Here is a 21,833-nt window from a genome sequence, read left to right on the forward strand (position 1 = left end):
TACTCTTTTTCTAAAAGTATCATCTACTCTATTTAAAAATTAAATTAAGGTTAATTTGCATTAATATGTTTTTATTAATACACTGTATTCTCAGAGTTCTCTGACATTAGAATGGCTGCAGTCTTTTTTTTTTTTTTAAATCAGACTAAAAAGTGACAGGAAACTGTTGAGTATGTAATGTGAATGCCTAGGGAGATTGTGAGAGTGTCAGCTATGTCCCGGTGAGCACTTCTGGAAGCCTCGGTCATTGCTCGAAGGCTGGAGTGCTCTGAGCGTGAACAAGACTTCCGGTGGCTGTTCCTCATGACACTTATTACCACATCTGGAGCTTTAGCTACTGTTGTTTCCTCTCGGTTTTGGTCTGAAATTCCCCTAATTTCTGTCGTTCTATAAATGAAGCCAGGGAAATGTCCATTCCAAGGTACTCAGCCATCGTGATCATCATGTTTGGAGATATTATTCTAGAGAAAAGCAGAGGAAAAAAATTCAGAATGCTTTAGAAGGAGTCAAAGAGACATCTTCAGGGAATTCCCTGGCAGCACAATGGTTAGGGATACGGGCTTCCACTGCAGGAGGCGTGGGTTCCATCCCTGGCGGGGGAACTAAGATTCTGCATAACACATATTGCGGCCAAACAAATAAATAAACAAAAGAGAAATATCTTTGTAAAGATTACGTGTGAATTCTTGTGCCTCACACTGTGCATGTCACTGCAGAGAGGGACAAATGCAGAAATGTTGCATCACGGGCACTGAATGCTGTCTACAGAGCTTTGAAAAGTCCTGAAAAGTGCTCAGGCCACAAAGTGTATTTTGGTTGTTCGGTTGTGTCCAACTCTTTGCGACCTCTTGGACTGGGGCCTGAGGGCTCCTCTATCCATAGGATTCTCCAGCAAGAATACTGGGAGTGGGTTGCATACCCTTCTTCAGGGGATCTTCCTGACCTAGGGATCAAAGCCAGGTCTCTTGCATTGCAGGCAGATTCTTTACCATCTGAGCCACCATGGGAGCCCCATTAGCTGTTTAATCCTGCAAAAATGACTTCCTGTCTTTAAGCCTCAGTTACTCGAAGTGTGATAAACCACGTAAGGCTGTCATGCCGAGTCCGGCCCAAGTAGACACTCGATGAATCTTACACGCTGTTCTTTCTTCTCTTCAGAGAAGATAGTGGGCCTGGCCTAAATGCACTCACAAAGACTCTGGAACTTTAAGCATGAAGTTGCAGGTCCTCTTTCACCAGAGGAAGTGAGGAACTTGCCAGAAATCCTTAATATTTTTCTGGCAATGCACTCGAGTTTATTGGTCCTTTGTTTTCAAAATAGAATTTTATGTCAGCTGAACTGATAGAATTCACCTCCTGTCATTGGGGTTCTATTTGTTTTTCTTGAAGTTAATAATTTTTATTCTCTAAGAGGGCTTCCCAGGTGGTGCTAGTGGTAAAGAATCCACCTGCCGACATAAGGGATGTGCGTTTGGTCCCTGGGTCAGGAAGATTCCCTTGGAGAAGGGAATGGCAACTCACCCCAGAATTCTTACCTGGAAAATCCCATGGACAGAGGAGACTGGCAGGCTATATCTGTGTGGTTATAAACACTCAGACACTACTGGAGCAACTTAGCACTCTGTAAGAACCAACAGTTTCTAAATTTTCTCAACCTCTGGAATAACCAAGCACAGCTAGAATTAGTCCAATAAGTTGCCCTGGCATTATTTAGATATTATTCTTCCTTCAACCTTAAGAAAGATACAAGGTTGTTTTCTGGTAAAAGAGGTAGCAATGATGAGAGCAATTTGTTCACAAACAACCAAAATGATAGAGAAGTCATTATTCACTTACTGTTTCAGGAACAATGCAATATGCAAGAATCTGGGTATTATCAAGTACAACTGCTCCTCTAAAATAGCATTTACAATACTTTGGGCAGCATACTCCTGTTTCAGCAATGGCAACAAAAGTGGATACCTGGAATAAAAAAATCACAAAAAGTTATATTGTTAAAGTGGTATTTTTTTGCTGCCATGGTGAGCACTAATTATTAAATTTTAGATATCAGGTCATCAACATATGTCTATAAGTATGCAAATCATGTGTAAATATTGGAAAAAGCCTTGTGTCTTCTCTCATGATCATATTGGGACCAGTGCTCACACGTTTCCAGCTTCCCCAGTGGCTCAGTGGCGAAGAATCCGCTGGCAATGCAGGAGCCCCAGGAGATGCGTGTTCAATCCCTGGGTCGCAAAGATCACCTGGATAAGGAAATAGCTACTCATTCCAGTATTCTTGCCTGGGAGATGTAATGGATGGAGCAGCCTGGTGGGCTACAGTCTGTGGGGTCACAAGAGTCAGACATGACTTAGTGAGTAAACAAAAGCTAGCGTATCTAATTTCCTGGAGTGAACTCCTGGCCTTTATTGATTTTCTCCTCTGTGATGGTCTAAATCTATGGAGGGAAGTGCTTTGAGATTTTTTTTCATATTTTTCTTTTCTCTCTTTCAGCCCAAACATCAGATAGCTGTATACTATTAAGAAGTGGAACTGCAAAATTATTTTACCCAAAGGAAAATGCTCCTGAGCATGTATAATGTGGCTTTATTTTAGCCACACTATTGTCACTACTGTAAGCAAACTCAGATGTTTGCAAAATTAACTGGAGTTGAAATGGGATGAGCATGTAATGAAGCTCCCATTAGACATTACTTTGACATTTTATACTTCTATATGATCCTTCTGTATTTCTTGAACCACACCTCTCTTCAAAATTCTATTTTTGTGTGTGTGCTCAATCACTTAGTTGTGTCTAGCTCTTTGCAACTCCATTGGCTGTAGCCTGGCAGGCTCCTCTGTCCATGGGATTTTCCAGGCAAGAATACTGGAGTGGGTTGCCATTTATATGTAAATAATGTTTTTCATTAAATTTGGGAGGTTTTCAGCCATCATTTCTTTAAACGCTTTTTCTGATCTTTTCGGTTATTTTTTTTGTTACTCTCCTATGTATATGTTGATATGATTAAAGGTGCCCCAGCTTTCTCTGAGGATCTGTTCCTCTTTTTCCATTTATGTTCTCTCTTCCTTCTTGCATATTCTCTGTTAATTCGTCTTGAGGTTCACTTTTATTTCCTGCCAGCCCAAATCTACTGTTGAGCTGCCCTAGTGCATCTTCCTTTTCATTTACTCTTCTTTTCTAATCCTGAATTTACATTTGCTTAAAAAATCTGTATTTATTTATATTTAACGAAACAGCTCCATTCTAAAAATATGGATTTCTTTAGCTCTTTGAATGGATTTAAAATAGCTGCTTTGAAGTTTGTCTGCTAAGACCAACATCTGGGTCCTTTTCAAAGCAATTTCCATTGCCTATGGGTTTTTCTCATGTATGGGTCACACTTTTCTGTGTATTTGCCTATCATACTTTTTTATTAAAAACTGAACATTTTACATGACATATGGTAGCAACTCTGGATAACTGTCCTTTGCGATTGTTTGCTTGTTTATTTCCTCAGTCACTTGGCTGAAACTAGTTCCATGAGATCTATCTCTCTTCCAAGGTGTGGCTTCTGATGTCATTCCTGGAAGGACTCCATCCAGGGAAACTGTGATTTTAAGCAGGCCGTCTTTGACTGCCTCCTTCTCTTAAGCCTCTAGCTGGTCTGCCTCTATTTGTATCCTATCTACCTCTTATGCTGTAGTGTGCTAGCTGGTAGTGCTATTTTTCTTTTTCTTTTTTGAAGTGTTCTGATTTATGGTTTTATCCAATGGCAGAGGGAGAAAGATGCCAGTCTTTGCTGCTGACTGTGACCTTGTCTGTCAGAACCCCTGTTATGAAGCAGGAGTTGGGTGATGAGAAAATGACTCTTCACTGGGTTTCTCACCTTAGATATCAAACCGAGTCTGGGGGAATGGTAGGAAGTGATGCTGCCACCCAGCTGCTGTTACCAGCCTGTATGGGTCTTCCAGCAACCTGGGGGTTGGGGTCTGCTAATTTTTACTGTCGCGTAGGTCTACCACACATAGGTCTTTTGCCACATGACTGCTGCTCCAACAACAAAGAGCTGTGGGAAGAGGAACTGCTTTCTTCAACAATAGCCTCTCCCCAGGCCTTTCCTACCTTGGAGGTGGAGGAGCAAACACTGTCTGACTGAGTCTACCCGTTCATTGGAGGCCTTCCACAGAAATCGGGATCTTTCAGTATTCAAGTGCTGCCCAACTATCCAGCGGAGTTCTCCCTCTCCGGGGACTGGGGTGTGTGCGTGCATGCTGCATGCTCAGTCGCTTTTTGTGACCCTACAGACTACAGCCCACCAGGTTCCTCTGCCCATGGGATTCTCCAGGCAAGAACACTGGAGTGGGTTGCACTTCCTCCTCCAGAGGATCTTCCCTACCCAGGGATCGAACTCGAGTTTCTTGTGGCTCTTGCGTTGGCAGGCCAGTTCTTTACCACCAAGCCACCTGTAAGCCCCTCCAGAGACATGGGAGTTACCACTGGTTTGCCAAGCCCCTGAAACAGCTGTTCTGCAAGGCAGAGCTGTTGTATGGAGGATGAGTGTAGTTCCTGGTTCCAGTGCCAACAAGGCCTCTCAGAATTCTTACCAAATTTCTGTAGGTTTTGTTAAATAAATGCTTCTCAATGGATTGCATGCTCTTTGGTCAATCTCCAAATATTTTAAATGACTGTCTTTGCTAATTTTGACTTGCATGGTAGATGTTTCTTTGTGAGAGCTTTTTCCCTGCTGTACTGTCAATTCCATCACCTGTTTTGACACTTTTAATTTAATTTTATGATTTCCTTAGACTCTAAATAGCCTCATTGCTTTTTAGACAGCTCTTTGTTGGCTGTCTCTCTTTCCTACAGATATAGCTGATTCATAGCATTTGGTTCCTGTCAATCCCCTTTTTAGCAATTGTAATAACTACACTGGCCCTAGACCATGTCTATATTTTTCAATATACTCCACTGATTGGCTCCTTTGTATAAAAGTCTTTGTGTTTGTTTCTTCCTTGGTCTATTCTACCAAATATAAACTTATATCATCCTCCAATACTTCCCCACATATATTAGTCAATCTTTCAAAATATTTTATCTTTTGGATGATTTTTACTTCAGTATTCTTTTTAGAAAAAAAATTATCTTCAACAACAATGCTAAAGGTTTTAATAACTTCTCACTACCAACTTTTCTGTTATATTGTAATATTCTGATTAGCAATTTAAGTTTATGTTTTCACAATACCGTATGCTCATAACCATATTATCATCCTGAAATGGAGTAAACTCATTAATTTAATGCAGGTTGAATGTTTTCTTTGACTAACTCAGGCATTCAACCAATGTCTTTTGTTTTACTTTTCATATTTCAAAAATTCAAAAAGAAAGATGATAATTACCTATATTGGAAGATTATCATAAGAGCAAACATTACTGTAAGATTTCACTTACTTGGTTAAACAGCCCTCAAACATTCCAGTTTTGATAAAATATGGGCAAACAATGGTGATTTCAATTTTACTTTTTTGTAGTAGCTTTAATTCAAAGTAGAGTGACTCCGCAAAGCCACAAGCTGCAAACTTGCTGGCACAGTAATCTGAAACAGAGTGAGGAGCTGTTAGCAACAGACTTTGACAAGTTAATTCATGGAATTATTTTGAAAATGGAAACTCCCTTCCCTTTCGGCTTATTCTGGGTGCAAAGTGAAAGTGTTAGTCACTCAGTCGTGTCCTAAGTGCACAATTCTCCATGCAAGAATACTGGAGTAGGTTGCCATGCCCTCCTCTAGGGGATGTTTCTGACCCAGGTATCAAACCTGAGTCTCCTGCATTGGCAGGCGGATTCTTTACCATCTAAGTTACCAGAGAAAGCACACTTTAAAGTCATTTTCTGTGGCCACTCCACTCCTATAGCTCTATACAGCATCAGTTCAGTTGAGTTCAGTCGCTCAGTCGTGTCTGACTCTTTTGGACCCCATGAATCGCAGCGCGCCAGGCCTCCCTGTCCATCACCAACTCCTGGAGTTCACTTAGACTCGCGTTCGTCAAGTCAGTGATGCCATCCAGCCATCTCATCCTCTGTTGTCCCCTTCTCCTCCTGCCTCCAATCTCTCCCAGCATCAGAGTCTTTTCCAATGAGTCAACTCTTCGCATGTGGTGGCCAGAGTATTGGAGTTTCAGCTTCAGCATCATTCCCTCCAAAGAAATCCCAGGGCTCATCTCCTTTAGAATGGACTGGTTGGATCTCCTTGCAGTCCAAGGGACTCTCAAGAGTCTTCTCCAACACCACAGTTCAAACGCATCAATTCTTCAGGGTTCAGCTTTCTTCACAGTCCAACTCTCACATCCACACATGACCACAGGAAAAACCATAGCCTTGACTAGACGGACCTTTGTTGGCAAAGTAATGTCTCTGCTTTTCAACATGCTATCTAGGTTGGTCATGACTTTCCTTCCAAGGAGTAAGCTTCTTTTAATTTCATGGCTGCAGTCACCATCTGCAGTGAATATGGAGCCTAAAAAAATAAAGTCTGACACTGTTTCCACTGTTTCCCCATCTATTTCCCATGAAGTGATGGGACCGGATGCCATGATCTTCATTTTCTGAATGTTGAGCTTTAAGCCAACTTTCTCATTCTCCTCTTTCACTTTCATCAAGAGGCTTTTTAGTTCCTCTTCACTTTCTGCCATAAGGGTGGTGTCATCTGCATATCTGAGGTTACTGATATTTCTCCCGGCAATCTTGATCCCAGCTTGTGTTTCCTCCAGTCCAGCGTTTCTCATGATGTACTCTGCATAGAAGTTAAATAAGCAAGGTGACAATATACAGCCTTGACATACTCCTTTTCCCATTTGGAACCAGTCTGTTGTTCCATGTCCAGTTCTAACTGTTGCTTCCTGACCTGCATACAGGTTTCTCAAGAGGCAGGTCAAGTGGTCTGGTATTCCCATCTCTTTCAGAATTGTCCACAGTTTATTGTGATCCACACAGTCAAAGGCTTTGGCATAATCAATAAAGCAGAAGTAGATGTTTTTCTGGAACTCTCTTGCTTTTTCGATGATCCAGCGGATGTTGGCAATTTGATCTCTGGTTCCTCTGCCTTTTCTAAAACCAGCTCGAACATCTGGAAGTTCACTGTTCATGTATTGGTGAAGCCTGGCTTGGAGAATTTTGAGCATTACTTTTTTAGTGTGTGAGATGAGTGCAATTGTGGGGTAGTTTGAGCATTCTTTGGCATTGCCTTTCTTTGGGATTGGAATGAAAACTGACCTTTTCCAGTCCTGTGGCCACTGCTGAGTTTTCCAAATTTGCTGGCATATTGAGTGCAGCACTTTCACAGCATCATCTTTCAGGATTTGAAATAGCTCAACTGGAATTCCATCACCTCCACTAGCTTTGTTCATAGTGATGCTTTCTAAGGCTCACTTGACTTCACATTCCAGGATGTCTGGCTCTACGTGAGTGATCACACCATTATGATTATCTTGGTTGTGAAGATCTTTTTTTGTACAGTCCTTCTGTGTGTTCTTGCAACCTCTTCTTAATATCTTCTGCTTCTGTTAGGTCCATACCATTTCTGTCCTTTATCGAACCCATCTTTTCATGAAATGTTCCCTTGGTATCTCTAATGTTCTTGCAGAGATCTCTAGTCTTTCCCATTCTGTTGTTTTCCTCTATTTCTTTGGATTGATGGCTGAGGAAGGCTTTCTTATCTCTCCTTGCTATTCTTTGGAACTCTGCATTCAGATGTTTATATCTTTCCTATTCTCCTTTCCTTTTTGCGTCTCTTTTCACAGCTATTTGTAAGGCCTCCTCAGACAGCCATTTTGCTTTTTTGCATTTCTTTTCCATGGGGATGGTCTTGATCCCTGTCTCCTGTACAATGTCACAAACCTCATTCCATAGTTCATCAGGCACTTGATCTATCAGATCTAGGCCCTTAAATCTATTTCTCACTTCCACTGTATAATCATAAGGGATTTGATTTAGGTCATACCTGAATGGTCTAGCGGTTTTCCCTACTTTCTTCAATTTGAGTCTGAATTTGGCAATAAGGAGTTCATGATCTGAGCCACAGTCAGCTCCTGGGCTTGTTTTTGTGACTGTGTAGAGCTTCTCCTGGAGAAGGCAATGGCACCCCACTCTAGTACTCTTGCCTGGAAAATCCCATGGGCGGAAGAGCCTGGAAGGCTGCAGTCCATGGGGTTGCTGAGGTTTGGACACGACTGAGCGACTTGACTTTCACTTTTCACTTTCATGCATTGGAGAAGGAAATGGCAACCCACTCCAGTGTTCTTGCCTGGAGAATCCTAGGGATGGCGGAGCCTTGTGTGCTGCCGTCTATGGGGTCACACAGAGTCAGACACGATTGAAGTGACTTAGCAGCAGCAGCAGAGCTTCTCCAGCATACAAACAACAAAATGAAAACGATTTCAGTTTCTCTTAACCCAAGAAGAGTACAAAGCCAATTGGTTCATTTTTTCTCTGTGTGTTATTTTTTATTAAGAAGAGAGTGATTTTATTATTTTAAAATATATGTATGTGGCTGCCTCCGGTTGCAGTTACATCATGCAGGGTCTTTCCTTGTGGACTCTCTAATTGTGGTGCATGGGCTTAGTTGCTGCATGGCATGTGGGATCTTAGTTCCCTGACCAGGGATCCAACCCACATCCCCTGAATTGCAAGGCAGATTCTTAACCACTGCACCACCAGGGAAGTCCCGCCACTGTTATTTCATATAGAGGAGGGGAGCGGCAACATGAATGGACCTAGAGATGGGCATACTAAGTGAAGTAAGCCAGACAGAGAAAGACTAATAGCATATGATATTTCTTACATGTGGAATTCAAATTTGGGAAACGGGAAGGAATCCTGGCATTACAAACAGAGCCAAATGTACTAGAGACTTCCCCTTGGTGCAGAAGAGTTCTCCATGCCTAGAAGAGTCCTGACTTCTGGGTGCTGTGAGTTGGAGATACAAAGTCACTGGTGGAGCACTCACCTGACAGCCCATTGATCCCAACGATTCCTGCTAAACTTGAAATGCAGACTAAGTGACCATGGTTAGCTTCAAGCATGGCAGGAAGGAAGGCCTTACAAGTCTGGAAAATATAAACACACTGTGTCAATATTCATTACTCATTTGTTATTCTTTCTGCTCAAGTATGTGATCACCTTACAAGCTCACTTAATAAATTTTTGTTTAACACCTGGTGTTTGCATGTCTGACTCTTTGCGGCCTCATGGACTGCAGCCTGCCAGGCTCCTCTGTCCATGGGATTTCCCAGGCAGAAATAGTGGAATGGGTTACCATTTCCTTTCTCCAGAGGATCTTCCTGACCGAGGGATCCAACTGGCATCTCTTATGTTGCTATCATTTTTCTGTTTCCAGTTGAAAATAATGTTTTCCTCACAGGGAAAAGGTGACTGGATATTTCAAGGGTCTGTTTGTATTTCTAGCCCTATGTGTCAGTGGAGGGCTTTCAAAAGACATTCTAGAAGATATATTTATATTATAAAGACATTATTTGTTCTGGATGTACAGATTCCCACCATTAAAGGGAAGAGAAAGGAATGCAAGTAAATGTTGAGGAAGCATTTAGTCATCAAAAACATCAATGAAACTTTGGGAATATCATTTTAATCAGAGACATAGATACAAATAAAGGTTTACATATATGTACAATCAAGGTAACTCTGTGAAATAATGACATGTGTTTGATAAATAGATATATCTATTTTCCCTGATTTGATCACATGTGGGGTGTAATACAAACAGGTGTCAGATTTGCTTGTCTTTATTTTATTGTATTTGTTGTAAGATTCCATTTTTCTTATGCAAAAGTTCGATGACTGTACTTCCTAAATGTTTTCCCCCTGGTTATAGATTAGATCAGTTATCACTATTTCCACAAAATAGCTCAGGTTATGAAGACGGCAAATATGTGTTCAGTTGAATTGCAACAAATGATAACTTTATTGTTACAAAAAAAAAGAACTAGTATTTTTGAACTTTGGACAGGTTTGCCAATTACTTGGACTTTGTTTTTCCACCTGCATTGCCTTTTGCAATTTTTAAAAATTACCTTTGGGACAACCTTTTAATATCAACAGTAACTGTGTTACTCTGTCGTGTCAACTTAAAAGACTTCAAGACTTTAGAAGAATATTCAGTTGGGTCAATTTACAAGAAATATTTGGCTCCCCATAAAATTTTAAAAGAAGTTCAAAGTCATACAGCAAAAACATGGAGGCACCTAGCAGACTGTGGTGTGGACCAGGAATGTTGTCTGCCACTGCTGGACATCAAGGAGATCAAGCCAGTCAATCCAAAAGGAAATCGAACCTAAATATTCACTGGAAGGATTGATGTTGCAGCTGAAGCTCCAATACTTTGACCACCTGTTGCAAAGAATGGACTCACTGGAAAAGACCTTGTTGCTGGGAAAGATTGAAGGCAGGAGGAGGCACAGGAGGCGACAGAGGATGAGATGGTTGGATGGCATCACCAACTCAGTGGACATGAGTTTGAGCAAGCTGCGGGAGATGGTGAGGTACAGGGAAGCCTGGCATACTGCAGTCCATGGGGTCGCAGAGAGTCGGACATGACTCAGCAATTGAACAATAATACCAATACACAAAGGATGTTTTGGCCATCAAGCCCATAGCCACCTCTGCCTCCAACTCTGGATAGGCCAAGAGTTCTGCTTAGTCTATCAATGGGAACTCGCAAATGGTCTATCAACAGATAAATGGTTGACTAGTTGTTTATAGAATTTGGGCTTCCCTTATGGTCCAGCTGGTTAAGAATCTGCCTGCAATGCGGGAGATCTGGGTTTGATCCCTGGGTTGGGAAGATCCCCTGGAGAAGGGAAAGGCTACTCACTCCAGTATTCTGGCCTGGAGAATTCTCCAGGCCAATTCACATGGACTACAGTCCATGGGGTTGCAAAGAGTTCGACACAACTGAGTGACTTTCATTTATAGAGCTACATGAAATTCTCATATTCACCAACAAAACAAAATGAAAAAAAGAGAAGACTTACCCAGAAGTGAGACATGGCGTTGATATGAAATGATCTTTCCACCATGTGGTCTGGAGTTTTAAGGAACTCTCTTCCTGTCACGACCCCTGCATTGTTAATGAGGATGGTCACATTGCCCACTTCCTTCTTAACCTGTGCAGAAGCGAGGCAAATAATTCATTTACGTTAAGTTACTTATTTTTCCATGCCATTATTATTATTATTTTTACTTTATTCAAGTAGTTTCTTTAAACACAGCTATTTTATCTCTCTCATAGAAATTCAGCAAGTTTAAAGTAGCTTTATGATTGATTTGCCAATTTTGCCTATCTTTGTGTGTGTGCAGAGATGACTGGGTGTTGCAGTGTATTTTCTCTGCCTCCTATTTTTGTCATGTTACTGTCCCTTTTTGCCAGAGGTGAATGCCAGGGGTACTGCAGAGTGCTGTCTCTGTTTCTTAAATATTTAAGAAAAACCTAATGGTCACCATCATCCTGTCCAAGAAGATCCCTCAGTCTTAGGGACCCAGAGCTAAGAAGAACTTTATCTAGGTAATAGGATTTAATTTTCACTGCGAGTTTAGGAAAGCGTTCTGATCTCAGTTTATAGATGAGGAAACAGAGGTTCTCAGAAGTTAAGATTTTGCCAAAGGATAGCTTTTGGCTTTTGGGAAGAATCACAGTGATTCTCACTCAGTTTTCGACACACATACAAGAAAGTAAAAGCTCTTTTTACCTAGATTTACTTCTCTGTGGTCAAAATGATTACTTCTGTAACTAACAAATCTCACGTATGTTAACATGCACACAGACACACTAACAAATATAAATAAGTGATTGGACCTGGACATTTAGGAATAAAGCATGACGCTGGTTATTCCAACAAAAAATTCATTTGCGTACTGGGTTTCTGTGGTGGAGATGAGAAAGTTACCTTAGTCAAATTTTGGAAAATTACTGAGCCCCTTTTAAAATATTATCATTGTTTTTTTGGCTATTCCCCATGGCATATGGGATCTTGGCTCTGACCAGGGATCAAACCCAAGGCCCCTACAGTGAAAGCCTGGTCTTAACCTCTGACCTCTAGGAAAGTCCCTTTACTGAGACCTTTAGAATTCTGTTATTGAAGTTTCCTATAAATTTCAGGGGTCTGGATAATGTCCATGGCTTGTTGACATTCTGGTAGATAAAGTCTAATGGTAGTATTAATATTTGGGTTTCTTGGGAGTCACTAAGTAATGGAAATTATACAGAACAGTCAATATTAATAAAACAGTTGACTTAGAAGAATTCTATTTACAGGACTGTAAGCAAAGAAAAGTCCAAGATACATTCAAATGATGAAAAGACAATTTTTGATTAAAGTTTTTGGCCTCATTTTCTACTATACAGCAAGGAAATTTTAAACAAGAGGGAAAGATTCATTGGGGGTGATGGAAATTACAGTGCTTTTGATAGAAGAAAGAGGACTGTGAGGGTGTCTTTATTGCTGACACATTAGTGGGTCACTGCTGGGGATGTGGCAGGGGTCTTGATTCCAGGCGGATGGAACCCTGGTTCTACTCTGTCATTAATTTGCTCTATGCCTTGGCTTCCTGTCATCACTAGAGCAGACAATGTTATTGTGCCCACTTTATTATAAATATTATATATGAATCCAGAGCCTGTGATACAGAGTGAAGTAAGTCAGAAAGACAAATGCTGTATATTAATGCGTATATATGGAATTTAAAAAGATGGTACTGGCAATCCTATACGCAGGGCAGCAAAGGAGACACAGATGTAAAAAACACTTTTGGACTCAGTAGGAGAAGACGAGGGTGGGATGATTTGAGATAATAGCACTGAAACATATACATTACCATATAGAAAATAGATGACCAGTGTGAGTTCGATGGATGAATCAGGGCACCCAAAGCTGGTGCTCTGGGACAACCCAAGAGGGATGGGGTTGGGAGGGAGTGGGGAAAGAGGTTTAGGATGGAGGGGACACATGTATACCTGTGGCTGATTCATGCTGATGTATGCCAAAAATCATCACAATATTGTAAATTAATTATCCTCCAATCAAAATAAATTAGTTGAAAAACAAAATATTATATATGATGACGCTGCAAATTTCAGAGTCCTGATCTGTGACTTAGTGGTGGTCCTGGGACCGCCACTCCCCCGCAGGCTCCTTCCCTGAGCTAGCCCCAAAGACCTCCATCTGTGAACCTTTCTTGCCGCATTGCTTTGGCAAAATAAGACCTGATTTTGAGTCCACTTGTTCTGTTCTAGAATACCCCTGGGATCTATATATAATCCCTAGGTTATATCCTCATTAGTTGGTGATGGATTATAATAAGCAAATCCTATGAGATCCCAACAAAGAAGGAGGCAATAGTAATTGAAGTCGAAGAACTTCCCTGGTGGTCCAGTGGTGAAGAATCCATGCCTGCTGATGCAGGGGACACAGGTTTGATCCCTGGTCTGGGAAGATCCCACATGCCTGGCAGGAAGCCTGTGCATCACAGCTACTGAGCCTGTGCCCTAGAGCCTGTGTTCTGCTTTAAGAGAAGCCACTGCCCACACATTGCAACAAAAGAGCAGTCCTCAGTTGCCACTACTGGAGAAAACCCACACACAGCAACAAAGACCCAGTGTACCCCAAAATAAATCAACGAACAATTGAAAAAGGACTTTGAAGCAGAAAACGAAGAGGAGGGTTCAGAAGATAAGTGTCGACATAGATTGCCAGAGGGATGGACAGCCCCTAGATATTCTGTCATCACACTGTGTTGCGTGGACACTTTCAGGTCACATAGCAGAGGAGAGAACGACTTTGACTGCCCCACTCCTGTCCTGGGAATGTTTGGTTCTGCCCATGACTGGTTTCAGCATCTTGGGCAACTTGCACACTCTTCCTCAGTTTCCTCATTTGTAAATGGCAAGGATGCTAACAGTATACTCTCAAGAGGGCTGTGTGTGTTGGTTAGAGGAGTTATTATGTGCATAAGGTGCTCAGAACAGTAGCTACTTGTAATATAGTTTTTTGTCTTGCTCTATCTTCACTTGGTTTTGAGGCTCTGGCTAGAGGCCAGGGCATTCCCCATCTTGATCAGCCCATTAAGCTTACAAGTCCAGCACCTTCCCCACCAGGCTCTCGCTGTAGGCTACCATATGTGCATGCTAAGTTGCTTCAGTCATGTGCACCTCTTTGCAACCCCATGGACTGTAGCCTGCCAGGCTCCTCTGTCCATGGGATTCTTCAAGCAAGAATGATTACTGGAGTGGGATGCCATACCCTCCTATGGGGGATCTTCCCAACCCAGGGATCGAACCTGTGTTTCTTATATCTCCTGCATTGGCAGGCGGGTTCTTTATCATTATCACCACCTAGGAAGCCCATAGGCTACCGTATGTACACTGTCCTAATGGCCCCAGCGTCAGGTATCAGAGGGCAAGGGGCAGCCCCTATGCCCTAGATCCTGCTCACGTGGTTCCTCTTCATCCATCCTAAGCTGGCTGATCCTGCCTCACCTGTTCCGACTTGTGGAAACCGCGGTGCAGGCTCTGGTTCATGCCCTTTCTCTCACCTGCCTGCTGACCCACCCAGTGTGTCCCCTGGAGGCCCTGTGTGGTATGCCGTGTCCTCCCCAGGGAACTGTGAGTCTCACGGAATTGTGACACGCTTTCTGCTCTCTCTCTCGGTCTGTGTTTATCTTCAGTGCACCTCACCCACGGCAGACGGCTAAAACACCACATGAGGGCTGGACTGTTGTTAAAGGGTATGGTAATTACACAATAAATACCTATTATAATTAAAGCATTTATCAGTACTTAGTGACTGGCATGCTGCAGTCCATGGGGTAGCAAAGAGTTGGACATGACTTAGCGACTGAACGATGACAAGTGTGAAGTTAGAACGAACATCCATAAGTTAAATCTAAGAGGAAATGTAGTCTAGAAATATGCTTCTTCCCCATCCTCCCTACTTGCTACCCTCAGTTCTAGGTGACAGTGGTGTATGCTGGAATCATACAATACAGAGACCTAATACTGTGTCCTCTTGAAGATCATCTTGTCCAATCTTTTCATTTTACTGATGAACAAGGAACAAGGACCTAGAGAGGACAGGTAGCTAGACAGGGCTAGTTCTAGTTTCTACAGACTTCTGGTGGCAATGAGTCACCAGAAAAGCAGCTGGCAACAGGTCGAAAGGCTCATCAAATTTACAGCTGCATTGTTTTTTTGTTTCCTTTTCTGGAGGTCACAAATTCAGGTTCTTTGTTTTTTTTGCTTCAGTCCCCGACTAGGGATTGAACCCACGACCCCTGCACTAAAAGTGGAGTCCTAACCCTTGGACTGCCAGGGAAGTCCCTACAAAGTCAGATTTCTGACATGCAGACTCAAGCGAAAGGCATAGGAAAAGAAGTGAACAACAAAATTTCTCCTCTTTCTGCAAAAGCACATATTAGATGCAGTCCTTTTCCTGGGCATAGAGGTAAGAACACCAGTCAGCTTACCTGATCAGCAACTCTGTAGACATCTTGTCTATTACTACAGTCGCACGTGTAGGCAAATACTTTCGCATCCCTCTTTTCTTTGATCATTCTACACGTTTCCATGTTGCCTTCCTCGTTAATGTCCCATAGAACTAAAATGGCTCCAAGCCTGGCAAATTTGATAGCCAATAACCTCCCAAGTCCACTTGCAGCTCCTGTTATAAGGACAATCTCTCCCGTAACATCCTTTTTCTTCTTGGGAATTATCTTGTAAAATAAAGATTCTAAAAAATAATATAGAAATTTCCCCAAAAATATGGAGGTGTCGAGAACCACATTCATATTGATTCACTGAAGAAAGTAACGTCCTAATTAGGAAAAAAGTAACTGATAAATTCATGACATTATCACAATTGCAACACACATAAAACACTTAGTCCAGGGGAATTTACCTTTGAGACATCAGCTCTTCAAAATACATATTTGGGCAACAACTGCTACCATCGTTGAATGTTTAAATTATATAAGTAATGAGAATGAAAACATTTTATGTTGACAAGAATCTTTCCAACTTGCAGGGCACTTCCTTACAGGTAATCTAATTTGATCTACAGGTAGATCTCAAGTTACTAGAAAAGCTTCGTAGCGAAAGACATACATTGCATGACTCCTAAACCAAGACTCTGGACTCTCACATGGTCATTTTTCTATTCAGTGCAGTTCAGTTACTCAGTCGTGTCCGACTCTTTGCGACCCCATGAATCGCAGCATGCCAGGCCTCCCTGTCCATCACCATCTCCCGGAGTTCACTCAGACTCGCGTCCATCGAGTCCGTGATGCCATCCAGCCATCTCATCCTCGATCGTCCCCTTCTCCTCCTGCCCCCAATCCCTCCCAGCATCAGAGGCTTTTCCAATGAGTCAACCCTTCGCATGAGGTGGCCAAAGTACTGGAGCTTCAGCTTTAGCATCATTCCTTCCAAAGAAATCCCAGGGCTGATCTTCAGAATGGACTGGTTGGATCTCCTTGCAGTCCAAGGGACTCTCAAGAGTCTTCTCCAACACCACAGTTCAAACGCATAAATTCTTCTGTGCTCAGCCTTCTTCACAGTCCAACTCTCACAGCCACACATGACCACAGGAAAACCCATAGCCTTGACTAGACGGACCTTAGTCGGCAAAGTAATGTCTCTGCTTTTGAATATGCTATCTAGGTTGGTCATAACTTTCCTTCCAAGGAGTAAGCATCTTTTGATTTCATGGCTGCAATAACCATCTGCAGTGATTTTGGAGCCCAAAAAATAAAGTCTGACAGTTTCTATTGTTTTCCCGTCTATTTCCCATGAAGTGATGGGACTGGATGCCATGATCTTAGTTTTCTGAATGCTGAGCTTTAAGCCAACTTTTTTGCTCTCCTCTTTCACTTTCATCAAGACGCTTTTTAGCTCCTCTTCACTTTCTGCCATAAGGGTGGTGTCATCTGCATATTATAGGAACTCAATTCATGATCTTATATCTAATAGAAATTAATATACAAGTAATATTTCTTGCAGTACAAATCTTTTTATATTTTCACATGCATGTGTGGGTGCCAAGTCTCTTCAGTCATGTCCGACTCTTTGACCTATGGACTGTAGCCCACCAGGCTCCCCTGTCCATGGGATTCTGCAAGCAACAATACTGGAGTGGGCTGCCATACTCTCCTTGAGGGGATCTTCCTGAACCAGGGATCAAACCCATGTTTCAGTCTTCTTTATTGGCAGTTGGTTTCTTTACCACTGGCACCACCTGGGAAGCTCTTTATTTTCACATAATCCTTATAATATCCCTCTGACAGAGTCAAACCAGGTATAGTTACTACTGGTTTATAGTGAGGGGTCTGAGACAAAAAGGATTGAGTAGATTTGTTCAAGAGCTTCCCAGGTAGAGCTAAAGGTGAAGAACCTGCCTGCCAATGCAGGAGACCTAAGAGATACAGGTTCAATTCCTAGGTCAGGAAGATCCTGGAGGAGGGCATGGCAACCCACTCCAGTATTCTTGCCCAGAGAATCCCCACAGACAGAGGAGCTTGGCAAACTACAGTTCATGGGGTTGCAAAAAGTCAGACATGACTGAAGTGACTTAGCACACACACACCCAGACTTACTGAATGCCACATAGCCAGCTAATAAAATAGGAAATGTCAAGATTGAGGACAGAGGTCTCCTGAATGAAGTCCAGACCTTTAACATCCAAATAGGCTTTTTCTGGAGCTGATTTTCCCAGACCTACCTTTTAAAAAATAAAATAATGGAGTGTTTTTTCTTTTTGATGATGTATCCTTGATTTTTGATAATCATCTTCTGTTATACTTGAACATTCTTACACAATTATTTCATGTAGAAGTTTAACGTGGTCATCCTTAAAACCCACATTAAAACAGACCACAGCTCCTACACTGTTGGTGGAAATATAAGTTGGTGCAGTCACTATGGAAAACAGACTGGAAGTTTCTCAGAAAGCTAAATGGAATTATCATGTGATCCAGCAATCCCACTCTTGGGCATATTCTCAGACAAAACTATAATTCATAAAAATACATGCAACCCTATATTCATAGCAGCAGTATTCATAATAGCTAATAAATAGAAATATCAATAACCTCAGATATGCAGATGACACCACCCTTATGGCAGAAAGTGAAGAGGAACTAAAACACCTCTTGATGCAAGTGAAAGAGGAGAGTGAAAAAGTTGGCTTAAAGCTCAACATTCAGAAAACGAAGATCATGGCATCCGGTCCCATCACTTCATGGGAAATAGATGGGGAAACAGTGGAAACAGTGTCAGACTTTATTTTTTTAGGCTCCAAAATCACTGCAGGTGGTGATTGCAGCCATGAAATTAAAAGATGCTTACTCCTTGGAAGGAAAGTTATGACCAACCTAGATAGCATATTCAAAAGGAGAGACATTACTTTGCTGACTAAGGTCCGTCTAGTCAAGGCTATGGTTTTTCCTGTGGTCATGTGTGGATGTGAGAGTTGGACTGTGAAGAAGGCTGAACCCTGAAGATTTGATGCGTTTGAACTGTGGTGTTGGAGAAGACTCTTGAGAGTCCCTTGGACTGCAAGGAGATCCAACCAGTCCATTCTAAAGGAGATCAGCCCTGGGTGTTCCTTGGAAGGACTGATGCTAAAGCTGAAACTCCAATCCTTTGGCCACCTCATGCGAAGAGCTGACTCACAGGAAAAGACTCTGATGCTGGGAGAGATTAGGGGCAGGAGGAGAAGGGGACAACAGAGGATGAGATGACTGGATGGCATCACTGACTTGATGGATATGAGTTTGAGTGAACTCCGGGAGTTGGTGACGGACAGGGAGGCCTGGCGTGCTGAGATTCATGGGGTCACAAAGAGTTGGATACGACTGAGTGACTGAACTGAACTGAACTGAAATAAATAGAAACAACCTAAATGTCTGTTGACAGATGAATGGATGAAGAAAAAGTGGTACGTATATATAATGGAATACTACTCAGCTATAAAAAAGAACGAAATAATGACAGCAACCTGGATGCAACTAGAGATTATCATACTAAATGAAGTAAGTCAGACAGAGAAAGACAAATACCATATGATATCACTTATGTGTGGAATCTAAAATATGGCACAAATGAACATATCTATGAAACAGGAACGGACTTACATACATAGAGAACAGACTTGTGGTTGCCAAGGGGCACAAGGGAGGCACAGAGATGGACTGGGAATCTGTGGCTGGAGATGCAAGCTATTATATTTAGAATGGATACTACACAGCAAGGTCCTACTGTAATAGCACAGGAAACTATATCTGATCTCCTGGGATAAGCCATAAAATAATATTTTAAAAAGAATATGTGTAAAACTGAGTCAGTTTGCTCTACAGCCAAGACTAGCACAACATAGTAAGTTGTGCTGTACTTCTATACAATTGTAAGTCAACTGTACTACTATGATAAAAAACAAAACAAAAAACCAGACCAGAGCTTCTTGAAGAAAGAACAAGAAGTAGCATCATCATCATAAAAGCAGCAGCAATAGATTTGGAATCTTCCGACACACCAGCCAAGTTCTAAGTCTCTGCATGCATTGATTCAATTAGCTCTTCCAAGGGCCACCCTGTCTTACAGTTGAGAGAACAGTGTTACTGAGAGGCTTAGCCAACTAGTCCATAGTCACACTCAAAAATGACAAAGATGGAATCTGAACCCACATAGTGACCTTACAGCTAAGCTCCAAGCACTAAGAGATATAGTAAAGAAAAAAAAAAATTGAGTCTGGTGGAAAGAATTATTGTTGTGTTACATCTACTTCAAGTCATTGAGGAATTAATTTGGGGATTTTTCTAGGACTCAAGTGAAGATGCTAGAGTGGGTGACCCAGGCTCCCTTCACCTGTTCTTGCTTCATCAAAGTTCTTGCTGTCAGCCCTGGCCAGCCAGAACTTTCCACCGAGAAAAGACAGCTGCTGCTGCTGCTAAGTCGCTTCAGTCATGTCTGACTCTGTGCGACCTCATAGATGGCAGCCCATGAGGCTGCACCATCCCTGCGATTCTCCAGGCAAGAACACTGGAGTGGGTTGCCATTTCCTTCTCCAATGCGTGAAGGTAAAAAGTGAAAGTGAAGTCTCTCAGTCATGTCCGACTCTTAGCGACCCCATGGACAGCAGCCTACTAGGCTCCTCTGTCCATGGGATTTTCCAGGCAAGAGTACTGGAGTGGGGTGCCATTGCCTTCTCCTGAAAAATGATAGAAAAGAGCATTGTTGCCAGAACACTGTTATAAATATTTGTGTGTGTTTCCAACGGGACCAAAAAAAAAAAAAAAGAAAAGAAAAATCCCCAGGAAAGCGTCAGGGCCTTTATTGATTTCAATGAGTATGTGCTGAACATGAGTCTTTTTTTTAAATTGAAGGGTAATTGCTTTATGATGTTGTATTGGTTTCTGTCATACACAAGTGAATCAACCGTAAGTATGCATATGTCGCCTCCCTCTTTAACTTCCCTCCCACCCTCTACCCCATCTCACCCCTCTAGGTTGTCACAAAGCACTGGGTTGAGCTCCCTGAACCAAACAGCAAATTCCCACTGGCTATCTACTTTACATGTGGTGGCATATATGTTTCAGTGCTCCTCTCTCAATTTCTCTCGCCCTCTCCTTCCCCTGCTGTGTCCCCAAGTCTGTTCTTATTTGCGTCTCTATTCCTGCCCTGCAAATAGGTTCATCATTTTTCTAGATTCCATATATATGTGTTATTCTATGATATCTGGTTTCCTCTTTCTGACTCACTTCACTCTGTATCACAGGCTCTAGGCATTGAGTTTTAAGCTAAGTTATGATCCCTGGACCTGAGAAGCAGGGAGTCCAGTTCCGGGAGATGACAAAGAAACACAGGATTGCAGAGTGAAATTGCTGCAGATAAAGCTTGGTCCCAGGGTTGGGGACAGGGAATGCGGTTTTCAGTAGAAGATAAGAAAATGGGCAGCAGCATTTGCATTTGAGCTCTGCTCAAGTGCAAATTTGAAGTCTGCCTTTCAGACAGAGGAAAAGAAAGGACATTCTAGGTCTTTCCTGTTAACAATTTGGATTTGTTAAGAATACTAACTATATCCTGAAAGGTATCATCCTTGGAAAAATTTAGAGACTTCTACTTACCTTGACAGTCACCAAGAGTTCATGCAGATTTCAAGTGTTCACTCAGGAAAGAGATGAAGCTATGGAAAATTCTTGCCTTGCCAAACTTATATAGACTCTTTGACTCAGGTGCAACCCTGGCAACATATAGTATGTTACAATCATGAGACACAACCATTATCTTATCATCTATTACAAATAAACACACATGGAGCAGAGTTGGGGATCTGCATTCCAGAATTCTTACATGGAGAACAAAATTTCAACTTTCCTCATCCTTTTTCTGTGGAAGGAAGTTTATCCTCAAAGTAGATGATTTATCTTGAAGTTCAAGTAGCTTTCTCTGAAAATTATTAAAACTCAGCTGCAGATTGTTATGCTTGAGGACCATCCTGAGGACAGGAGTTTTGACATTTTTCCAATCACTCATTGTTTAAATGTTCCTTGAACCGACTAACAGATGGCACTCTCCGGCTGCAGAAAGCATTCGAATATGCAACAAAGGGAATAAGTACAAGTAAAGTATATTCTTCCTTCTGGATGTAGGAAGTACTGGTGAGAAAAATGATTACTCCCAGGTGGTACTTGGGCAGTCATGGTAACCAGGTAGTTAGAAAAAATCATGAAGCGTTATAGTGAGCAAACACTTAGCAAGTTTAAACCACATCACATCTTTCTATTACCTTGTT

General features: G+C 41.9%; 1 protein-coding gene across 1 annotated transcript; it reads right to left on the reverse strand.

Annotated features, from left to right (window-relative positions):
• Positions 1–334: 334 nt before the first annotated feature.
• On the reverse strand, positions 335–15,834 carry LOC128059509 (short-chain dehydrogenase/reductase family 16C member 6). The gene is made up of 6 exons (XM_052651927.1): positions 15,514–15,834; positions 11,028–11,159; positions 8,984–9,083; positions 5,434–5,578; positions 1,837–1,962; positions 335–461 (listed from the first exon to the last, which is right to left on the reverse strand). The coding sequence occupies exons 1-6, from the start codon at positions 15,832–15,834 to the stop codon at positions 335–337; spliced, it is 951 nt and encodes a 316-aa protein (XP_052507887.1).
• Positions 15,835–21,833: the final 5,999 nt, after the last annotated feature.

The sequence above is a fragment of the Budorcas taxicolor genome, chromosome 14 (genome assembly GCF_023091745.1).
Source record: "Budorcas taxicolor isolate Tak-1 chromosome 14, Takin1.1, whole genome shotgun sequence".
Taxonomy (NCBI): Eukaryota; Metazoa; Chordata; class Mammalia; order Artiodactyla; family Bovidae; genus Budorcas; species Budorcas taxicolor.

Excerpts from the sequence above, each read along its gene's own strand:
- LOC128059509 (XM_052651927.1), bottom strand. The coding sequence starts at position 15,834 with ATGAATGTGGTTCTCGACACCTCCATATTTTTGGGGAAATTTCTATAT. Across the intron at positions 11,160-15,513 it reads TCTACAGAGTTGCTGATCAG|GTTAAGAAGGAAGTGGGCAA; the intron begins GTAAGCTGACTG and ends GCTTCTGCACAG. Across the intron at positions 1,963-5,433 it reads TTTGAGGGCTGTTTAACCAA|GTATCCACTTTTGTTGCCAT; the intron begins GTAAGTGAAATC and ends TTTTTATTCCAG.